The following is a 17,237-nucleotide window of genomic DNA, read 5'->3' on the forward strand; positions in this document are numbered from 1 at the left end:
TTTCGCTTTCACAACGAAACACACAGCGTCACACACGGCGGGCTTGAATGAGGAACGGCGTGGCCGGCGGGCTTGCGGCAACCACATGTGACGACCCCGGGCTGGACTCCGCTTCGTCCACAGTGAAAGCTGATCCGTTGATGTATTTCCTTTCACAACGAAACACACAGCGTCTCGACATGGCGGCAGCAGCAATACTACAGCGAGAATAAAAGTTACGCCTTCTTCCTTTGTGTGAACATTTGGGCGGTGTTATGCATATCTTCCCACACAGTGACGTAGACATGTGGGGGCGTGTTTAAACGAGGCGTTCTAGGAGGGCGTGGACAAGTCTTAACTTTTATTAAGAATATCTCTTTGGGCTTGAGACTTTAGTCTTTGTAACTTTAGGGATCTTATCTATGCACGAACAGCTTGTAACACTCCAATGAGAAAGGAAAACTTGAAATCGCATCATATGACCCTTTAAAATTACGGTATTTATCATCAAGATGTAGTTATTTTAGCTGCAAAATCGTCCCAAAAATGTTTATTACATAATTCTTGTTTTTTTCTTTGTTGTAATTCTTGGTTTTTATTTTGATTTACAAATGAAAGTTACCTTTTCTAATTCGGTTGTATTTTTTATTTTAATGGATGCAAACCAAAAAATAAGATAAGCGATATAACAGGCACCACTTATACTGTGGTGTCTATTGGATAAATGTTTATTTTTCAAACACTTTTCGCGCTTGGCTTTCTTCTAGTGTTTTACACTGATTGCTCTTATGTATAGGTGGAGCGGGTGGTAAAGGTGTGTGGGGAGCAGCGGGTATGGTATATGAGGTGGAGGAACCTGATGCTAAGGACCCCAACTATGATGAATCTTCACAGGTAAGGGTATACCTACATTTCAGGTTTACAGGTTACATGAAGAATACTAGTATACCTCACTTTATGGTAGATATAATATGTATGGGTTATAAATGAAAAGTGTCACAATATTTGCAATAGTTCTCTGATGTCTGTGGACATCATGTATTGTTTAAATCAACAATGCCAGTTAACACATTTAGGACTGGAGGTAATAGTTCAGAGGGATAGTTCATTTAAAAATGAAAGTTGTCAGTATTTACTCACCCTCATGTCATTCTTCATGATTTTCAAGCCTGATTCAGACTCTGGGAATGTTTATAAATGAGAGGATTGTAACATTGCACATCTTTTTTATGCTCAAACAGCAACATAACACAAGTGAGAAAGCATTATAGGACCCCTTAAGTGAGATTCGAGTCCAAAGGGAGTGAACTTGCAAGAAGTTTGACTAAAATGCAGTAAAAATTATTTGAGGCTCCTGTTTTTTTTTATAGAGTTTAATTAGTCCCAGGTGAGGTTAGTGCAACTGTCATGATTATGGTTTAAGATAAAATACCTATAATATAACTAAATTACATTTATTAAAAAAACATTACAACAGACAGTATCACCCAGTTTAGCACTTTTAAATAAGACAATTTATGTTCATTAATAAAAAAAAAAAAAAAAAAAAAAATTATATTTTTATTTATTTTTTTATAAATGCACATGGATGTGTATATAGAGCTCATGTTCAACAAGTCCCAAATCAAATATAGCGACATGTCAGTAGCATTAAACATCACTGATTCTTGCATCATGCCATTGACACAACCACTAATGAGGTGTGATGTTTGGAATGGCATGAGTGTAAGTAAATAAGGTAGAGTGAATTATTTCTTAAAGAGATGTCCATTAGAAAACCCATTGGCCTTTTTGAAATAATCAGTGTTTCTCCTCTTCATCTGAGTGGGATGTGAGCTAAAAGTAGTTCTGGCAAGCATGCTGTTTGAATATTGCAGTGATGTTAGTCGGTGCACAAATTAAAAAGCAAATGCCTGTAGCATTGTCTTGTTTCCTTGAAAGCTCTGTGAGGCCAGATGCATGATGAAATCAATGTGTTATTTTTATTATTTATTTAGTATATACTTGTTGTTTCCTAATTTTTCCCCCTTATGTACAGTAAAGGTGTTTTTCTAGTGTGAGACTCATATTTGTATATCAGGGAGACACGGTATATGCCACAGTAGTACCAGAGCTGGACGAGAGAGAACTCGAGAAGACCATCAACCCCATTGTGCAGGAATACTTTGAGCATGGAGACACCAAAGAAGTGGAGGTGAGCTGTAGTTTATCACAAAGCCCAGATACCAATTAACAGAACCTTTGTTTCAGTGTAATGTAGAGGGGAAAATGTTGGATACAATGTGTGCTAAACATTCTATAACTATTAATTGTTTACTGTTAGCATAGTGGTTCTCAAACAGAAAGCTGGAGCCTACTAGGGGGCATTAAAAAAGCATTAAAGTAAGCTTAAACAAGTGATTTCTAAATCAAGTTAATTCCTATTTTCAGTTCACACCATCTATTTTCTTCTTCTTTGAAGATACAGGGTTCACACTATCTTGGACAACTAAGATATATGAGGAAGACTAATTTAAGGTGTGATTTCTAGAGAGGGAAAACTCATGTAAATTAATAAAATCTTTAAACTCCATGGACAGTGTTTTTGTAACTAAATTTTACGGTTATGCCAAGCTCTAAAATAATTTATCATGTAGAAGTTGTGAATAAAAATAACGACTGGGAAAAAAAATCATAAAAGTTAATAGATTAAAAGGAGCGGGATTCCAGAAGAACATTCAGATATCTTTAAACGTCTGGAATCCTGAAATTTATAAGGGGGCCCTGAAGTCAAAAAGGTTGTGAACCACTATATTACTGCATCACTCTTACCTCACAATTGGTGTAGTATACAGTATTTTAAATACTCATCAGAATGGAAGCATTGAATTCACATCCCAGCTATTGTCCACAGTTTTCTATTGTTTATGTGAACTATTGATCTTAACTTATCTCCATTTCCTCCTTTGTCTGGTAGATGCTGCTCAAAGAGCTGAACTTGGGCCATCACAAATATGAGTTCTCCTCTCTGGCTGTGTCTCTTTCTCTGGAAGGCAAGGCCAGCCACAGGGAGCTCACATCTCGTCTCCTCTCCGACTTGTCTGGAAAGGTGCTCTCTGAGAAGGACATGTCACGTGCATTTGACAAAATGCTTAAAGAGCTGCCAGACCTCATCCTGGATACACCGGAGGCCCCACAGGTTGAAATGTCATACAGTAAACCCAATTATACTGTAAAATCCACAATGTAAGAAATTCAGTGAAACAGGACAGCACGTAATTAAAGGAACATGTTGTTCCAAATATGCATGACTGGGGAACACAATAGACCACAAAAAGTGTTTTTAAAGATTAGCCTAGCCTCTCTTTTAAATTGAATGAAAGTGTATATATTGTATTTGAATGTGAAATACATTCCCTGTATTACCTGGTTCCTTTCCTTTCTTTAGATGCTTGGTCAATTTATTGCACGAGCCATTGCTGACCACGCTTTACCCATGAGTTTCCTTGACTGTTACAAAGGCAAAGTAGATTGTGACAATGCCAGGTGAGCTTGATGTTACTTTGACAGTCTTATATTGGCTTATTTGCTTGGATATTCACCAGCATTTTTGTGTCCAGATTCTGAATTAGAATTAGTTTAAGTTTGAAGACCAATTTTGTTTAAATGGAGGGAGTCACAATGAGAGTTGCATTCTGGGTCAGAATGGGAATTGCGGTGGGAGTTTACCACCTGCCACCAGCCAGCTGTCAATGCAGTGGCAGGTAATTTGGACTTATCTGTCAGTAGCTATGGTGAACTGTCTCTAATTGGTCATTGCTTTTGCTTTGTTGCAATGATGCATGTTTGTAGGAGTAGCATTTAGTCTTTCCTGGAAGTAGCACAGACGGAAAAAGTGGAATAATGATTGCCATTCACTATAGCAGGTTTTATCATATTATTTTTACATGTTCAGAATAAAATCATAAAGTCTAAAAAAAAGTGTAGAGGCAATGAGGGTAATTTCCCACCCTACATGGGGTTCTAGACTGAATATGCAGTTCCTTTTGTTTGACATGTTAAATCAGACAAAATGAACTGCACGTTTTCTGCATTATCTGCTTCTGACTTGCTGCCTTACCCTTCATGCTATTCCCCTCTTCATTTGTTCATGCCCTCATGACTATTAGAGCTGCACTGGACCGAGCATCAGTTCTTCTCTCCATGAAAAGGAAAATCATGCGGCTTGATAATGTGTGGGGAGTTGGTGGCGGCCAGAGGCCTGTCAAACATCTCATCAAAGAGGTGAGGTATCCCTGTATTATTACTTGCGTACTAAATTTTTTTGTATTTTTTAAATGAGTTATTTTCAAAATACAGTGTAAATATTCAGAAATTTTCAGGTTTAATCATTAATTTTAATGGCTGTAAGGACTGCTTGTTAATACTGCAAAATGCTTGTTAAATACTCCAAATTATTGTATTGTATTGTATTATATTATATATTTAACCCTTGATATAAAATTATGACACTTGAATATTTTATATAATCCTATTTGTTGATAAATTATTGAATTAATTAACAGTTAATAATAACGTAATAAAACCACTCTATCCAGGTCTAAAAAGATCTATTTTACATGTTGTTGAATTATCATTGAATAAAATATAGCATAGAACAGTATAGAAAAAGTATAGTATCGAAGTATAGAATCCACCAGTCAGTCAATGAAGAAAATTAAGTTTTTTTTTTCAACATTTTCATGCAAAGGTGTTTATTAATTAATTCACTTGTTTCTCGAAGTACAAACTCTCATAGTCAGTCATAACTGACTTTCATAACCTAACCTAAGATTTCATTATATATATATATATATATATATATATATATATATATATATATATATATATATATATATATATATATATATATATATATATATATATATATATATATATATATATATATATATATATATATATATATATATATATATATATATATATATATATATATATATATATATATATATATATATATATATATATATATATATATATATATATATATATATATATATATATATATATATATATATATATATATATATATATATATATATATATATATATATATATATATATATATATATATATATATATATATATATATATATATATATATATATATATATATATATATATATATATATATATATATATATATATATATATATATATATATATATATATATATATATATATATATATATATATATATATATATATATATATATATATATATATATATATATATATATATATATATATATATATATATATATATATATACACACACACACACACATATTATATATATATATATATATATATACATGCAATATACATATACAATATACATATACAATATGCAATAAAATTGGGTTGCTACAATAGTAACCCATTTTCACATTTCTGATCTTGCCTCTTATTTGTTGTCCATATATTATGTTGCTGTTTGTTTTACAGATGAACCTATTGCTAAAGGAGTACCTGGCGTCAGGTGAGCTCTCTGAGGCTGAGCACTGTCTGCGAGATCTAGAAGTGCCACACTTTCATCATGAACTGGTCTATGAGGTATGAAGTGTGAATAGCATGTACAGTAGTTATGTCATGTTGCGTTTTAAAGAGAAAAAGAGATTTCACCGTTTTTTTATAAAATGTTGTTTTACCATCAAGTCTACTGACTTGGAAATATCAGTATCACAATCATTGCATCTTGGTTTTGCCCATTACAACAACTAGCGCAGTAATATGCACTTTCCCTCACCCTAGTAATAGGTCTCTTGTTGGACCAGCACATTTTCAACATTTTCTTTGATGATAAAGTGCATTGTCAGGTTGCACAAGGACTTGCTTTTCCTTATTTCCTCTTCCTATCATTTTCCTAGTTTCTCTCATCTGTTTCCGTTTCTGGTTGATGTAGGCTGTGGTTATGGTACTGGAGTCTACAGGTGACACAGCCTTACAGATGATGGTCAAACTTCTCAAGGCATTCTGGCAAACCGGCCTAATCACTCTGGACCAAATGAACAGGGTTTGTACTAACTTGAGTTTTTTGTTTTTTTGATGGTGATTCTAAAGTTGCGACATAACAGACGTAGAGACAGATCGATAATTTTTTCAGTGTTTTGAAGTACATCCGAGTAAAGCATATAATCAAAAAAGACAAATCTAAGGCAGTTACTTGATTCAGTTAATTGGTTGTTGATTGGATGGAGGCAGATCTGAATGCAATTTTTAAGTCTATTATAAGAAAGCTGAAGAGTTTAAAAATACAAGGTCAGAACATTTAAAAAGAAAATGAAACCCATGCATGGATGAATTGTTTATATTTAGATGCATTTAGAAAATAGAATGAATTTCCATTTAATGCAGACTTTAATGATTGTTGTTATTTATTTTTTAATTATTAACAAACAGACGGCTCTGTAGTATTAGTATAATGGGGGTTACACCCACTAACATCAAAATTTGTATGAAACACAAAAGGTGATAGTGGATGGAGATTTATATCTACTACCTTTTGTAGTCAACACCAGATGACTAAAAAGGTAGTTTTTCCGGTTATCACCAGATTTGCATCTGTTAATCTTTGAACCATACTTGTATTCAAAACAGTTTACTTTTAACATCAGCAGAAGTTTCTCAGTGACGATTGTTTATTGCAGGGGCCGGCAACCTTTTCGGCATGACATGCCATTTTTTATTTTTCTGGTCAACCACTGTGCCAACACAAGCACCCGTTTCTGAAGATTTTTTTTATAAATTGTTTTTTAAAATTTTCAAAAGTTTCTTGAATAACAGATATATAGTGTGACCATACTGAACACCACTGTATATGTGTGTGTGTGTGTGTGTGTGTGTGAGACAACTTGTCACTGACAAGGCCAATGCATTAAAGGGGTCATATGATGTTGCTAAAAAGAACATTATTTTGTGTATTTGGTGTAATGAAATGTGTTTATGCGGTTTAAGGTTCAAAAAACACATTATTTTCCACATACTGTACATTATTGTTTCTCCTCTATGCCCCGCCTTTCTGAAACGCGTCAATTTTTACAAAGCTCATTGTTCTGAAAAGCGAGGTGTGCTCTGATTGGCCAACTATCCACGTCAATATAACAGCTTGTAAACAATGTCACGTAACGTCACATTTACCTCAGAAAAACATATTAGGTAACCATAAACTCAATAGTCCGATAGGAAAATAAACTGTAGAAAGGGGCATTTTGCTAAATATATGCACCATATAACATATTCATTATAAATTTGTGTTCCTCAATGTTTAATTTATGTTTGAATAAATCCATCAAGTTTTTATGACAGCCACCATTGTTTATATATATATATTTTTTAAACGAATTGAAGTAGAAATATTATGTAATTGTAACTTTATTTTAAAAACTTCATTAAGTGTAATTTTAACAAATTAGTCAATTTTAACCTTCAATATTATAGTAATGTAGTACCAACTGACTCTCATGTATATCTTACAGCATTAGTTGAGAGATTTTTTTTCCTTGAGATAATTTTGTATGTACTGTACCTGATTTAAAACCAAAGTAATCGATATTGAATCGAATCAAATTGGTAATCGAATCGAATCGCAAGCTTGTGAATGAGAATCGAATCGTGAAATTTGTGTCAGAACCCAGCCCGATTAATCACCGTTCTATATTTAATGCGTTGTTTTAATTGATGCACGCGCGCACACACACACACACACCACCACTTGCACACAGAGATCTGAGATCGCGCTGTGCAAAAAGTAACATCAGAAGCTCATAAAATTGTTGTCAGCGCTGCCACGCGACTTTTATTAATCAATACTGAATCGCTACATTATATTTCTCAGCAACAAGGGGGTGAAATCGCAGGATTTTTTAAGTAACTAAATTCAGCTTCATTGTTTGTAGAGAGAGACACGGACGCAGACAATTTACACATCTCTCTCTCTCAAAATAGCCATATTTGAGAAAAAAAATCGAGTAGTTTGCATCACTGGATGTAGCTGTCGGTCATTTAACATTTCAATCGTAAAACGTATCGTTGACTAATATTAAATGGTTTGCAGCTTCATCTTACCTCGCTCTCTTTTAACGTTAAACTGACGCTTCGCGCTTTGATTGGCCATCTCAGTCATTTTGACATTGACGAGCGCTGTTAGACCGCTGAGGCTTTGATCTGAAGTGCCTAGTAGTGATGGGAAGTTCGGATCATTTTAGAGAGGGGGTTCAATCTTCAACTGGCTGGCAGGAGCCGCCACTGACAGGTCATGTGACCTGCCAGTGGCTGGTGGCAGCTGCCAGTCTGATTCTGGCAGGTCACGTGACCTGCCAGTGGCTGGCTGGCAGCTTCAGGCAGCCGCTGTAGATCTGCGAGTAGAACGCCTACCCTATCACTCTCCCTGCAAGGAAATACACTATTTTATTATGAATATATTTTTATGACTCTGTTTTTTTGGATGATTGACCTTTTAGGTTTTTTTCCCCAACTAAAGCAGTCAAATGAACGTGATCACGGCTGGTTGCTTACTGATGCTTTGTTGGACGCTCAACCAGCCAGCCTCTGCTGCCTCTCATTCCAAGGAAATCATTCTGATTTTATTTTTGTTATTTCTACATTGTTTTTGTAAACAACTTTGAGTCAATTAATATATTATTTGCGTTCATGTCCTCCTATAACAGTTTCCTCCAGTCAGACTTTTTAAGCTATGAGTATGCCTATGCGTTCCCCACCACTCCTGCTGCAAGGAAATGCATAATTTTATTATTGTGAATATGTTCTTTTGAATGTAATGAGGTTTAATTAGTAGTCTAATGGCCGTGATCCCGGTTGGTGGGTTACTGCCGCTTCCGTCCAGCCAGCTGCCAGTTTAACGACTCTTACTGCAATGAAATTCATTGTTTTATTATTATTAATGTATTCTTATGAATGTATTCTTTTATATCATAGGCGTATAAGGGAGGTTTATCCTGAATAAAGGAGACAAATGGCCGTAATCCCGACTGGTGGGTCTGACGCTTCTCTGGCCGCTCAGTCCAGCCAGTGGCAATTGAGCTCTAATTTTGACGCGTTCTCTACCACTCTAGCTGCAAGGAAATGCATTACTATTATTATTATTATAAATATATTCTCATTAATCTATTCTTTAAGATTGATCAGTTCATCACTCGAGTCTTAGGGTTTGAGTCGTTCGTTCATCATGTGACAGTCCCATAAGCTTTACCTATGTAGTCTGAGCCGGAAAGAGAATTGATCAGTTCATTTCTCGAGTCTTTCGAATCGTTTGCATAGTTATTATTATTATTATTATTATCATTATTATTATTATCATTATTATTCACTCTTACAGTTATGTAATGCGTTTCTGGTCTCAAATTGTAGCTTTTTACTTCTTACAGTTTATAAATGTGTGAATTTCTGTCATGATGGTTCTTTTCCATAACACTGAATGTTGTAACAAAAGTAATAAAGAGTTGGTTATTATTATTAAGTCTCTTTTCCGGCCTCAAGCTTATTGGTCTGTCACGTGATGAACGAACGACTCGAAAAACTAGCTTCTAACAGGCTGTGTGACTATGAGAAGTTATTACCTCAAAATGTACGACAGTATGCAGTTTTCCCTATTACTCGCGTGCTAGCGATTATCCCTCTGCGTGCCACTGTTGGCACGCGTGCTGTAGGTTGCCGACCCCTGGTCTATTGACATACAACTTGACTTGGTAATTGAAAGTTTGCAAGTTGGAACCCTGCAGAGGACAATCTAAAAGCCATTATTTTTGTGATTGTGAACAAGAAACAAAATGGCAACCCTGTAGTGAGGAAGTATTGTTCATTCATTCATTCATTTCTTTCCATAATTTTAATGAATGTTTTTAAAGCTTTCTGTTCATAACAACAGCTTTCAAATCAGTAATTGAATTCCACATAATTCATTACATAATTTGACCAGATTAAATATGTAATTGCATGGTTGGCAACATTTTTTGAACAGTGACACTGTTTGTGAGATGATTTATGGGTTTGCATGTTTTACACAGGGCTTCCAGCGTGTATATGACGAGCTGCCAGAGATCAACCTGGATGTGCCTCATGCGCACTCCATTATGGAAACCTTTGTGGACCTTTGTTACCAAGAGTCAGTGATCACTAAGCAGCTGAGAGATTCCTGTCCAACCAGGTCAGAGACTTGTGTCTTCCCTGTTAACCGATGTTCCGTCATATGTAAAGACTAGAGAATATACATTTTGTTACCGTCTGCTAGCATAGGCGAAGTTTCACTTTTATGCGTGGGGGGGGGCGGACGAGCCAGGAGCATTTTTTTATATGTTCTACACTTCATGTATTTATGTAACACATATTCTACATTAAAAATACATTTAGAATGAACAATAACTGCTGTACAAAAAGTAAAAAAAATAAACATACTGAACAAAAGCTGCCTCTTTTTCCGAATTGCGTAGATGACCACTATTTTTCTTTCATCTCTTCTGATAAATTTTCAGTCAAATCGTTCTATGTGTGCTAGATCAGAGCCAGTTTCTTATTCTCCTCATAACTGAGAAACTTATTTCTGATGTAGCCGAACTAGAGCCCTGCATTTCAGCCTGGGCCCAACGGGCCCCAACGTTTTTACGCCCCTCGGGCTGGGCTTCGGGCCAATTTTCACGTCAGAGTTCAGACAAGGGCCGGGCCTCGGGCCTGTTTTAGGCTTCTCTTTATTTTATATTTTAGACATCCATCAATTAGTGCCGAAAAAAATTGCTACGCTGGTGGAAACAACACGAGACCGTGCTACCGCGACTGTCAAGAGCAGCTCGACGGTGTTTAGTGTCCCGCAGCAGCAGGTCATGCGTGCCTTCAGCACAGCTAAACAGTTCTGCGTTCAAATGCACGCAATAGACTTAAGCTTGCCGCAAAGCACCGGCAAAAGTAATTACCACAAATGTGTCAGGGGGAAACAGTAAGGAGATATTTGAATTATAAAAGGTCTGTGCACGGCCCTGTCTGTGAGGCATGTATTCGCTGAGTTTTGTTTCATTATTTGTAAGCGCTCCTGTTCAAGACGAGACGGCAGAAAGCGCATCGTGTTTGTTTTCTTTATTTTATAAAAGCACAACGTTTTGTTGATATTGTGAGTGCACACAAATAAAAGTAGACCCTTTACAAAATGATGTATTACTCGAGTCTTACCTTTATGAGCAAAAATGACGGCATATCCACTGAAAGAAAATGCAAGTGATCGCGCTGGCGCCTCCATGTCCTGCAAAGCGCGCTTCAGCTTGCACTCTCCGCACAAACTAGGCCTATTACAGCGCACATTTATCTAGGTTTAACGTTTAAACATTGTTATATGCTTGAACTGTTTTATATCTATAGATTTTATTTTAGGCAAGTCGTGATGATTTGAGAAGGCTAAATTGATCAAACATAGGCTCACTGTCTGCCGCTGGCCGCTTGGTCGTTACTTTAAAAAACAAAAACTAAACGAAATATAATCACTTTGCCATTACACAAAACTGAACCATTTTAATAGCTGAAAGAGTAGTATAAGCTGTTTTGGGAGAAGGGGAAAAATAAAGACCGGCTCGGGCCGGTAATTCTGATAAGCTGTCGGACACTAGGGCCTAAATTTGACGCCCGTGCAGGCCTCTAAGCCGAACCAACGGGCAGCGTGAGTGCAAGCTGCAGTAGTCTGAAAAAGTTTGATCGCGACAAGTTAAGAATCATGATGAGTCGTGGCTCGCGAGAATGGGGCTTAAATATCATAGAAATCCATTTAGCCCAAAACTTACTTATTCTATCCACTAAAATAACAAGATAATACAAATAAAATGAGAAAATATAAATTACTTAATTTTTATGTTTTATTCATAGCTCAGACAAAATCATGATTGGCTCTCGTCTAAACTCCGCCTATGTCTACTATGTAATTGTAGTTCTGTTCCTGTAAACACTAGCGTTATAACATGTGTTCTTGTGGCCAATAGGGGGCGTAAGCGCTTTGTGAGTGAGGGCGACGGAGGGATCGTGAAAAGCTAGAAGATTCGGGAGAGCTCTGGCAGGTCCTGATGATGAGCAGGCTGGGATCTCCTGCACTTCCCTGGGAATCTGTCCTCACTGTCTTCATTGCTCATCCTCTGAGTACACAGAAATATTCGGCCTCCGAAACGATATCATCTCGTAGAAGAGTGACAACTGAGAAATGCTGTTCTCTCCTCTGTTACAGGCTTTGTTTCCTTTTGTTTGTGAATTTATGTGCGATTGTATGCAGTGTAAGCGCTGCAGCGAAAGAAAGAAAGAAGTGGGGAAATCAGCAGCTTCAGATGGCCATGAAATACAGTTTGGGTTGAGGGATTAATGTTGCTTTTTTCAGCTTAAGTTGGTTTTTGTTTTTTCACAAGTGTTCACTTGTTAGTGTTCACAGTGGTCTCTCAATGTTTTGCTTTTTTTTGCAATGTAATGCATAAAATATGGAGCACGTAAACTAATGTATTAAATAAATTGTGCTACTCAAATGAAGTGTTTAATCAAACTGTTGGGCCAAAGTACAATATTTTATGAAGCGATTGGAGTCACTTCTATTGGTTTTCATTTTATTGCATGTTTATCTTCAAATTTGTCTTATTACTGCGTAAAGAAACCCACGTTTACAAATTCACAAGGTTCTGGGACATTGCTTGGTTAATTACATAGTCTCTTTTTTCGGTTATTCATGATTTATACCTAATGCATGATGAAAACAAATTTAATTCTAGTGAGTTTGTGGCTAGTTTTGACATCAAGAAGAACCTTTGTATGTTTTAGCTGCCAAAGAATGGAGGAGAGAGCATCATCACCTCTCAGTCAGGCTGATGCCTGTGAGACTACAGTCTCCCATTTTCATAGCAGCTCAAAGTTTTGTACCCTCACTGTTTGAAGGTAATGTTGAGATCAATCATTTTAATTTTCAGTTCTTTTGTTTATTTGGACAAGGAAAATGGTTAAATTGTGTCAGTGCAGAGTTAACAATTATTTTTTTTTAAATGTATGTGTATCATTTTTGAAGTGGTAAACTTTGCAGCAAATTTCCACCAGTTTCAATCAACACTTGTGGTTTCAATTATATGATGGGAAGAAATTACTAAATTTAACCAAAAGTACTTTTGTACATGCGACTTTTTCAAAGCAAAAACGTTATTTTTGTCAACCAGCATTTCCAGAGTTCCAGCATTAAATACATTTTGACACTAATTTCAATAAAAATTCATAATGCTCATATTGATGTTTCTTTGTGAGTTTCTTCCTTTTTTTTTTTTTTTTCCGGAAATTGATATATGGTATAGTAATTTTTGAAAGACAGTTTTTATGAAGAGACATGCCATGGACAGGGTGGTGGAGTGCTTACCAGAGGTGAGGGACACAGTGACCTACTGTAGGTGGACAGGATACCAAAACCCTATACCCAAAACAGCAAACTACAACATCTGAATCTGGAAAGCAGCCTGAGTAATTTTTTTTTTTGTTTTTTTTTTAAACAAAAAATTATTCCATTTTCGCATTAGGCGCGTTTCCATTACCCTTCAGATTGCGCAAATTGAAATTGCGAATTGAAAATACGCCTAATAGAAACGCGTCAATTTCGCAAAAACGCCCATATATCGCAAAAAAGTTTTTACGCTCGCATGAGGTGGTTTTTCAGGCAATGCGAAAAAGGAATAATTCGCAAAACTGCAATGGAAACTGCTTTTTCGCATTTACAGGTCACATGGCGTATGTAAAAAGTCATATGATACTATATTCAATGTACTATAACCTCCAAGAAACACTTCATAAGTGGCCGCGCTCCAGTATAAGGGGCTTTCCCTACCATTAATGCTTAGACAATTTACACGGCACACGTCTGCGGTGCAGTGTGGCTCTGATACAGTCACTGAACCTGACTGCGGCCACTCAGTGCTTGACGCACGTTTCTGAAGCGGCTCTTTGCTGCTTCTGTAAAGATACACGCATAAGCCTCCTTTGAATAAATATAGCCAAAATCCGTTGCCATGACTTGTCGCGAGAGGCAAAAGGTTACGTTTAAGTCTCATAACATTGGTTAATGGAAACGCCGTCATTTCGCAATACTTTTGTATCGACATTTATAAAATATCGCCAAAGTTTTGCGCAAATCTGTAATGGAAACGCGCCTAGTACTGTTGCCGTCCCCGACAAACAATGCCGCTCTCACACTATACATCATGCTCTCGCAGTAAAAAATACATCGCAGTGCAAAGAAGAAACTGGAGAGGGAATAAAATCTTTGCGTGGCAGGGGCAGCTGCCACTCGACCTGCCAACGCTATGTGCGCCTTCCACGTTACAACGTCCTTCCGACTGCGTCCCGCAGTAGTAGCCTAGGTTACAAACCACGCCCCTCAAAGTTAAATAACTCCATAATTTCCCTGTTCAACAAAAGCACTTATGATTATTAATGATTATGAAACATTATGAAACAACACAGCATAAAAACTTAAAAGAACTTACTTATTCTTTGATTTAATTCATTTATTTGTTTGTGTGCGTGTGTGTATATTGTGTTATTGTATCAAGCCTTTTTGAAACATGCAGCACACATTTTGAGAAGGGTATAACTGCAGCCTGGAGATCTGCAAATGGGGGCGGGAACTCCAAAATGGGGTGGGAGCTCCAAAATAGGGCGTGGCTTCCTCCCATTGACAGACAGGCACATGACACGCATGTGCAATTTTTTCCCCCAATCCACTTCAGTGCAAACTCCGCCCCACAGCTGATTCTAAAGTTTTTATTGGTTGTATCAATTAAAGTGTTGATTTCCTACACTATGCTACAAAACACTATGTTGCGGGAGAGAGGAAAAAGGAGTTGCCGCTTTAAGACAGCTATGTACAGGAGCTGTAGTCCAGAGTGAGATGCATTATGTGTAATGTAGTTCAGTGTGAAATGTGCTGGAGCGATGTGCCCTCACTGTGTGCTGTGCAGTTGAGAACGGAGGGAGAAAGTTTGTATTCCGCTTACAAGTTAAGTCAAGTCAGTCCACCCGGGAGCTGTTTTGCACTGTGAACCTGACAACATGAGAACTAGTAGGCTAAAAGAAATGGCATGCATCGGTAATTTTGTCTGTGTCTTCCCTTGCACGAACATGAATTGACGAGCTGTTACGCTGCCGCCGGAAATCGCTGAAACGGTGAAAGTAACACTGGGGTCCGGGATTCGTTCGTCGCAGGTGGTGAGACATACGGACATTTTAAACTGTTAACCCGAACCAGACGTTGTAAGAGAAAAAGTGGAAATGGCGGATACTCGGGAGAGAACGCAATAAATCGCCAACCTTGTAAACATGATGTCTGTGCAGCTCAGCATAGCATTCGTGAGGATGATGGTAACACTATGTATTCCAAAGTCAATGAGTGTTGTATCCCAGAGCTTACTAGGTCCAGCCAACGTGGAAGGAAACCACGTTGGATATTCTGTGACCTGTCATCAGACAGTGGGGAGGAGTGCAGTGATCACAGAGAAAGGATCCCCACACTGCGACCAGGTCAGTTTGATGGCTCTACTTCATGGAGAGAATTCTTAAACCGCTTTGAGGATTTTGCCAGAGCTGACCATTGGTCTGAAAGGACAATGACTGTGCAGATGAGGTTCTGTCTAGTAGGCGCAGCAGGCGCAGTGATCCACAAGAACCCCAGGTCCAGCCGTTGGGATTATGCCTGCATAGTAGAGGAAGTGGAGGCTGCATACGGTCCTTCATCCGAACACGCTGCTGCCATTGGAATAGAGCTGAGGCAGAAGGTCCGCAAGGCAGGTGAGCCACTCCATGTGCTAAGGGATGACATTTATGAAACACTCTCCATTGCTTATGCAGATCGCTCTGAGAGGGAACAGGACTCTATTAGTGTCGAGGTGTTCACTAATGCCATGGGAGATGCCGATATCGTGCAAAGACTGCTGGAAGAGCGACCACGTAGTGTTTGAAAGGCTGCGCCAGGCCAACCTGAAATTGAAACCCGCCAAGTGTTGTCTCTTCCGCCACATCATCTCAGAGCATGGTATAGCTACTGATCCTGAGAAAGTGCAAGAAATTCGAGAGTGGCCACAGCCCACGAGTGTTAACGAAGTCCTGCAGTTTGTGGGTCTCGCATCCTACTACAGACGGTTTGTCAAAGACTTTGCCGCAGTTGCAAAGCCCCTTCACAACCTGCTAAGAAAACATGCCCGATTTTACTGGACCCCTGAGAGCCAACAGGCCTTTGATAAGTTAAAGGAGCTGCTCACTACCGCCCCCATCCTTGGCTACCCTATGAACAGTGGTGATCGTATTCTGGATACAGATGCCAGCAACTTCGGAATCGGGGCTGTGCTGTCTCAACTGCAGCAAGGAGAGGAGCGCGTACTAGCATATGGAAGTCAGAGCCTGACGCCAACTGAACAGAATTACTGCACCACACGGAGATAACTTTTAGCAGTAGTGGAGTTCACAACACATTTCCGTCAGTACCTGCTGGGTAGATCCTTCACTGTACGCACAGACCATAGTAGCCTACAGTGGCTAATAAGAATGAGAGAACCGGAGGGACAGTTGGCCAGGTGGCTTGAGAAGCTTGGGGAGTATGACTTCAAAGTTGTTCATTGCCCTGGGCGCTGTCATGAAAATGCTGATGTGCTTTACCGGAGGCCATGCCGTTCAACTTGCCCCTGCAACCTTAAGAATCCCATCTCGATTAGCCCTCAGCTCTGTCACCAGGCAGTCCAGTGTGACTTTGACGGCAAACCTGTAAATAACGTACCTGCAGCTGTTACCACGGAGTCTTGTCAAGTGGGGGTAGTACAACCTGCCATCACCGCCAGTACTTCTTCATTCTCTGGGTGGACTACTGAAGAACTGCGTGCTGCCCAAGCAGCTGATCCTGATATCGCTCCCATCAAGAGGTGGATGAAGGAAAGCATGGAACGACCCTCCTGGGAAGATGTGTCACCCTACGTGCCGGCAACAAAAGCCTACTGGAGTCAGTGGCAAAGACTGTACCTAAAGGATGGTATTCTGTTACGACGTTACAACCTGAATGAGGGCCCTGAGTTTTACTCCCAGATTATCCTGCCACGAGTTTTCCGGAAAGATGTCATGCACCAGATGCACGAGGGTCCAGTGGGGGGACATTTCTGTGTGGAGCGAACGCTGTCCCGGCTGCAGACCAGGTATTATTGGTACAAAATGCGAGAAGATGTTTCACT

At 38.3% G+C, this 17,237-nt stretch overlaps 1 protein-coding gene across 2 annotated transcripts in view; it reads left to right on the forward strand.

Moving 5' to 3' along the window:
• Positions 1-13,261, forward strand: part of LOC107714648 (programmed cell death protein 4-like) — a 19,994-nt gene extending 6,733 nt beyond the window's left edge. For both annotated transcript variants that reach the window (XM_016520574.1, XM_016520573.1), the window contains exons 4-12: positions 776-873; positions 2,060-2,173; positions 2,936-3,157; positions 3,407-3,504; positions 4,128-4,242; positions 5,467-5,574; positions 5,924-6,034; positions 10,044-10,183; positions 11,994-13,261. In XM_016520574.1, coding sequence (XP_016376060.1) covers positions 776-873; positions 2,060-2,173; positions 2,936-3,157; positions 3,407-3,504; positions 4,128-4,242; positions 5,467-5,574; positions 5,924-6,034; positions 10,044-10,183; positions 11,994-12,045 — 1,058 coding nt within the window. In that variant the 3' untranslated portion in view covers positions 12,046-13,261. The remainder of the gene's footprint in view (positions 1-775; positions 874-2,059; positions 2,174-2,935; positions 3,158-3,406; positions 3,505-4,127; positions 4,243-5,466; positions 5,575-5,923; positions 6,035-10,043; positions 10,184-11,993) is intronic.
• The last annotated feature ends 3,976 nt before the right edge of the window (positions 13,262-17,237 follow it).

This window comes from Sinocyclocheilus rhinocerous, unplaced genomic scaffold (assembly GCF_001515625.1).
Source record: "Sinocyclocheilus rhinocerous isolate Xijiao unplaced genomic scaffold, SAMN03320098_v1.1 scaffold2134, whole genome shotgun sequence".
Classification (NCBI taxonomy): domain Eukaryota; kingdom Metazoa; phylum Chordata; class Actinopteri; order Cypriniformes; family Cyprinidae; genus Sinocyclocheilus; species Sinocyclocheilus rhinocerous.